Source organism: Juglans microcarpa x Juglans regia, chromosome 6S (assembly GCF_004785595.1).
Source record: "Juglans microcarpa x Juglans regia isolate MS1-56 chromosome 6S, Jm3101_v1.0, whole genome shotgun sequence".
Lineage (NCBI taxonomy): Eukaryota > Viridiplantae > Streptophyta > Magnoliopsida > Fagales > Juglandaceae > Juglans > Juglans microcarpa x Juglans regia.
In genome coordinates this window covers 20,794,352-20,800,726 of record NC_054605.1, presented here as the reverse complement: position 1 = coordinate 20,800,726, position 6,375 = coordinate 20,794,352, and the positions used below count along the sequence as shown (strand labels likewise).

The window sequence follows — 6,375 nt, the reverse complement described above, 5'->3', positions numbered from 1 at the left end:
TAATGTGAAAATTATAAATAGCAAAATCTAATTTTTCAGTGTTCATAAAAAGTTTTTGTATAATCCTTTGAAGAGATAAGGGCCCACTTTTTTTCAAATGTGTAAGTTGTTTATAGAACTTTATTGACAATAATGATTATAATTGTGTCTAAGAGTCTAAAGTACTTGTAAAACTAGATTAGATAAAATTCTCTCTAAATCAAAAATTTCCTAATAAAGATTAAGTCAGTTATTAGTTGAAAATGTGGTATAAAATCTTAATCAATAATTTTACTTTACAAAACGATAGGAATTATTTTTAAATAAAAATATAATATAAAAATAAATTTATTTAATTTTACCTTAAAAAAAAAAGCCTCACTCAAAATTTTAGCCTTAAACCCCAGAACCTATTGAGCCGACCCTGAGTAAAATGAAGCAACAAATAATATTAATATATAATGAGAAATGCTACAAGAAATTTTTACACTACACACTTTCACTTAATCAATATATGATTTATTATTTTTATCCTTATATTTAAACACACATATATTTAATCATTAAGATAGAATGACAAAAATAACAAATCACATGTTAATTAGGTAAAGGCTTGTGGTATAAGGATTTCATGTAGAATTTCTCTTTAATTATAGGTGCTGGTCATGAGGTGTAGCAATATATAACACAACCCGTGAATCCCATACAAAATGAACAAGTTTGAGTTTGATGTTAGTGAGTTCAGGTCAAAACGAGTTAACCTGTTAAAACACGATTTATAAACGAATCAACCCGCTTAACAAGAAACCAACCTGTTATGACCCGTTTAAATTTTTACTCACAATCACAATTTTATTATTGTTGAATTGTAATATTGGTACCTCTCAATGTGCTTATATTTTTATTGTTGAGATTGTAATTATGTACCTATACTCATTTGTTAATATCGGGATTATAATATTGATTTTATTATGAGTTAAAATATAAAAAATATTGATTTTTTTTGTTTGTGGGTATTGATCTAAATATTTCTTTGAGATATTGTAGCTATTAATAAATATAGGTTTTAACTTTTACGTGAAATTATTTAATCAGGTCAAATGGATATATTATGTGAATTAGTTCAACCCATTTATATGAAACGGGTTGAAATGAGTTATGTTGTATTGATCAAATTTTAATTAATTATTAAACGGATGAAAACGGGTAACATGATACGACCATTTATTTTAATGGATCATGTTAGAGTTTGAAAATCTAACACGTTTAACTTAAAGAGTCGAGTTCAAATTGAACTGTATAGTTAAATATTCATGACTTAACACGACACGAACACGATCTCTGCAACACGAATTACCACCCCTACTGTCACTAGCTAGCCGAGGCCACCGTTGAATACTCGTGGGTTCATTCAAATTTCATATCATAATAATGTAGGCCTAAGTACTAGGTTAGGCTCTGCTGATATATAGACAACATTATAAATATATAACGAATTAATGAACAGGGAGGCAGTTCAACCAATTAAGCTTTACACCTACAGTTTGTTTCCCTTAAGAAATTAATTGCTAATTAATTCAATTCACAATTATAGCTTTTGTCACTCGCACGATCACCCTTCTGATAGCATAGACAAAATTAAATCTTCTTTAATATAAGTTTAAATTTAAAGGTACAACTGAGAGCGAAAATAATATACATTGCAAGTTTTATTGCTATCTATTTAAATTCTTTTAATAATATTAAATACTTAATAAATATTATAAGATGATCTATTTCATATATTTATTTTTATTTTACTTAAAACATCAAAAACGAGAAAAATTTGAGAAATCTTGATAGCAAGCATGTCACATCCCGTTATTGGACATGTGTTAAAGATATAATTTTAATAATTAAATTTATTTTTAATTTTTTTAAATTAAATAATAATTAATTAACGTACTGATATTATTAGAACAGTAGTTATCATGTCTACATGGCTAGCTAGCCCTATAACGTGTATGCATGGTCTGCGGAAACTTCGTCGGAATTTCTCCTCTGATCTGTAATTAAGTTCCTTGGAATTCCTTCTGCATGTATCATATGCACAGAAGTTCCGTCTTTTTCATCGTTTCGAGGGCATTATTGTTTCCCCCAGCTTCTTCTGTCTACTCAGATATTTCTATACCTTTATACCTAGGACTTAATATAATTCTGGGTGATTAAATTATCATATATATATATATATATATATATATATTAATATATGTGTATGATAATATATAACCAGCGCATGCAGTGTGCTTTTCTATTTTTTTTTTTCTTTTTATTTTTTTTAATTTCCTAATTCTAACTCTCATTTTTGTTTATATTTGGAGATTTGATTTTCTGAAACGAAGTAACTAACAATGTTGTTAACGAAAAGTACCTTAGCTTCCTAATTAACTACATAAAGCATCCCTGATATTCCAAGCTGTTAATTGCAATCAGATACACGGCTAAAATATGCAAGCCGGAGTTGGAGAAGAATATTGCATAATTAATATCGTAAGTACAAATATAAGTCGTGCAGAACGTACAATTAAATCGGCCAAAGCCATATGATCTGAACATGAAACACTAGCTAGATACAGACTAAGCTGGTAAGAAAATAGGATTAGCTTGTTGCTGCACATTGCAGCTAGCTTCAACGTCAACACTGGCATTTAAGCTATTTGGCAAGCATATTAAACATCATAATATTGCTGCAGTAACTATCCCTCTCATCTTCAGTGCTGCAGCTGGCGTAGGTGGCCTGTAGTAGACGATAAGGAAGTGAGACTGGGTGAAGTTGTCGTTGTCAGCGAGCCAAAACTGTAATTTGGTTTCTGCTGATCAATATTGTTCCTAGTCTGTAAAATTTCGTTTTCAAGTTGAAGGTCGATAATGGAATCCACATTTTGCAAAGGAAAGTCATTCCTGGCTAAATTTGGTTGCTCTCCCATACTCGGCCACAAGTTTGGCAGAGCATTTTGGCGGATAAAATTGGTAAGATTTGGAGAGAGTTGCTCCAATTTTGCTTGTGTGAGCTGAGGTTCCCTTCGAAATGGAGTGCTAAGAGTATGTGATGCTGCACAAGGTTGAGTTTCTTGCACTGCGCTATGAAGCTGGTTTACTTGTGCAGCATAAGTACTCGTGTTTAGCTCATGTATGGGATGGGAAGACTGGAACTGGTTTGAAACTAGGGTATTGTGATATTGGTTTTGCTGGGGATCATACTGAGAAATAATCTCTGTTGTTTTGTATTGGGGTGACAGGAGATGATCAGCTGTGGCTAGACCTTGAAGATTTGGGTTTCCTAAAGGTCCGACTCCTAGCTGCTGACTGGGGAAATTATTAAGTTGAGATGAGTGGTAGACAGATGAGCTCAGAATGGAGTAGAGTTCGAGAAGATCGAGCCGTGGGGTATGAGTCACTGGATCAATTCCCATTCTTAATAGCCTCTTTCTGATGTGGGTGTTCCAATAGTTTTTTATCTCGTTATCTGTTCTTCCCGGCAAGTGAGCAGCAATGGCGGACCACCTGAAGACACAGAGACACAGAATTGAATATGGCCGATGCATGACACGACAATTAATGGATAAAAGAAATTAATATTTTGTGGGCAATGAAACATTAAATATTCGCCACGAGTTGCACGACATCATTGACTCGCTTGCACGAATCTAAAGCTTCTACAATTCAAAACAAAAGAAGTTACACAACACAAGAAGTCCATGAGGTAGGTACCTTTGCTTTCTTTTTCCATCAGCAATCATATATTGCATAATTAGCATTTTTAATAATTTAGTTTTATGGAAATGAAAAAGAAAATGAGCAAGCAGATACAAAAAGTCATGATGGTCGAATGCAATTAAGCGAATGATGAATGTACTCACTTATTTCCCAAAACACCGTGTAGTTGTATTATGGTCTCTTCTTCTTCAAATGAAAACCTGCCTCTCTTGATGTCTGGTCTCAAATAGTTTGTCCAGCGAAGCCGGCAACTCTTTCCACACCTTTTTAGACCTAAAACATTAAGGAGACAAGAAAAAGCACCATTTTAATCGTCATAAAACAGAAAGAGTACGCAAACAGCACTTCACTCATGAAACCAGGAATCAGTACTTAATTATAATAAGGAATAGCAAAATTGACCTCAAAATTAAAGAATATACGAGAATCAAACAAATTAACTCGTCGCGTATCAATATCGAATTTATAATAAAAAAAGGAATCATTAGTGTCTGAACCTGCATTATTGGGAAGGATTCTCCATCTACCATGCCCATGTTTCTGAATATAATCAAGCAGTTTCTGATCTTCCTCTACAGTCCATGGACCTTTCTTTAAACCTTCCCGCTCGTCACGACAAGGAGACTTTCCCATTGTTTTGTGTCTAACTTGGAGAAAGACTCAGAGAGATCAGGGAAATAATTATATATGAGCTCTAATAATTAACTGGAAACAAGTCGTGTACTATTGCTGTAGGCTACATGTATGAAGATGAGTATATATAAATGCTAGAGAAGGAAGCTGGCGATCGAGCTTAGAGAAAATGATTCAAGTCAACGGGATTCGGTACCGGCCTTTGTACTCTTTAAGAGACGTGTCTTGTTACGTAGAAAAAATTACAGGCACAGTCGCAATTTCTCAGTCTCTCTGTCTCATCGTAATGTAATACGAATTCTACTCTCGTAATCAGTGAGATCAGAGCAGAACATCTTTTTTGACATTTGATTCTTGAACTTAAATCTGCTGAGCAATCGTTATTGTGTACGTATGAAGTGGCAATAAGCTATTGGCTGTCGTAGAAATCCAGAGAAATTAGCTTCTCGGATATATAATCTGGTCTCCCTCCCTAAGCACCGTCTCAGATTGAAAAACATGAACAGTGGATGAGATTGAGATACATGCAAAAAAAAATAGTTTGACAAATATTATTTTCACCGAAAAATGCATCATATTGTTGTTATTTGCTGTCACCGATCAAAGATCCAAATCATTTCGATCGAGCCAATCGATGTGCCACCTATTTGACTTTTGGTATCAGCTGTCACCAACAATATTTCGCCACGTTACTACCGGACTGGCGCTTTCGTAGACAACGTCACAGGAGCCTTTCACGTCCACTCCCAACTCTATTAATGCATGCATGGAATCCAAGCCGCCAAGCCGATCGATCCAGTTGGGTGCACCGTGGAGAGTCGGCTTCGCTTGTCTTATATATGCCTCGTAATTTCTTATTTTTCTTAATTTATTTTGTTTTCCTTTTTAATATTTTTCAATTACACGTACGTAACTTCTCTTAACTAGTGCATCTTTTCAGCAATATATATTTTAATCATAAAGAAAGCTCCTACAAATAAATTCACAAATCTAGATAATTTAATTTGATATATTAGATTATAAAATTAATTTACAAAAAAAATTAACCTTTAATTTGCCTCTACATATACGTACATTTGATCGATACGCGCGCATGTGACGCGTTAGGATTTTGTCAAAGATTTTCATTCAGAGAAAATATGAATGCATTATATTATATAGAAAATGATGGACGATCAATTCAAAGAGTAAGCAAAGCCATATTTCCTTGGCATAATTAATGTGTATGGGGTCGATTGATCATCTGGACAGAAACGCGCGCGGACGAGTCCTATTACAGTGCATGAGTACTAAGGATAATTCTAGCTAGCTAGCAAACAAAAAGATCATGAATGGTTTTTTTTTTTTTTTTGCCACCACCCCCTAAAAAAATGCAAGGACAGCACAGGCGCACAGTATGCCAGACTTCAATGGGACATGGAATTAAGATACCTTGAGACAACTATATATGTTCCATGCATGTTGCTATATTAAGTCTGTGACCATCAAAGTCAATTGTACTAATTTCCAATATTCTTGAATTTGACCATTAATATCGGCCTCTGAATTATTGTTATCATGATCTTATTGGTTGGTTTTCTTAATTTTGAAATTTTCATATGATATTTTATGCTTCCCGGCCGCCATTAATTGCATGACAAAGATGAATAAAAATAGCAGCAAACATGTAACAATACTACAGATCAAATGATGAACATGATAGGTTCCTTAACATATGATCCATGAACATCATTAAAAAATAAAGGTCATTAATTAAAAACTTTTGCTCACAAGAGTAATTAATCGTTTCCTATGATCAATGCCCATTAATGTATGCCATATATCGTACCATTAGGTTTCTTTCAAAGTACTGTTGTATATGTTGACCCATGCACCAATCATATATATAATCTTCATTCTATCACATTCTTCTTCCTGGTTCCCACTCAGTTTTCCCAATCACTATTGGCTGCGCGCTTAGTTAATTCTCGTCAACAAAAGTTTGGGGGAAGTTTGAAACATCACGAT

At 33.7% G+C, this 6,375-nt stretch overlaps 1 protein-coding gene across 1 annotated transcript; it reads right to left on the bottom strand.

The window, feature by feature from the left end:
* Window positions 1-2,500: 2,500 nt before the first annotated feature.
* On the bottom strand, window positions 2,501-4,507 carry LOC121237437 (transcription factor MYB41-like). The gene is made up of 3 exons (XM_041134173.1): window positions 4,233-4,507; window positions 3,879-4,008; window positions 2,501-3,522 (listed from the first exon to the last, which is right to left on the bottom strand). The coding sequence occupies exons 1-3, from the start codon at window positions 4,366-4,368 to the stop codon at window positions 2,730-2,732; spliced, it is 1,059 nt and encodes a 352-aa protein (XP_040990107.1). The 5' UTR covers window positions 4,369-4,507; the 3' UTR covers window positions 2,501-2,729.
* Between the last annotated feature and the right edge of the window lie 1,868 nt (window positions 4,508-6,375).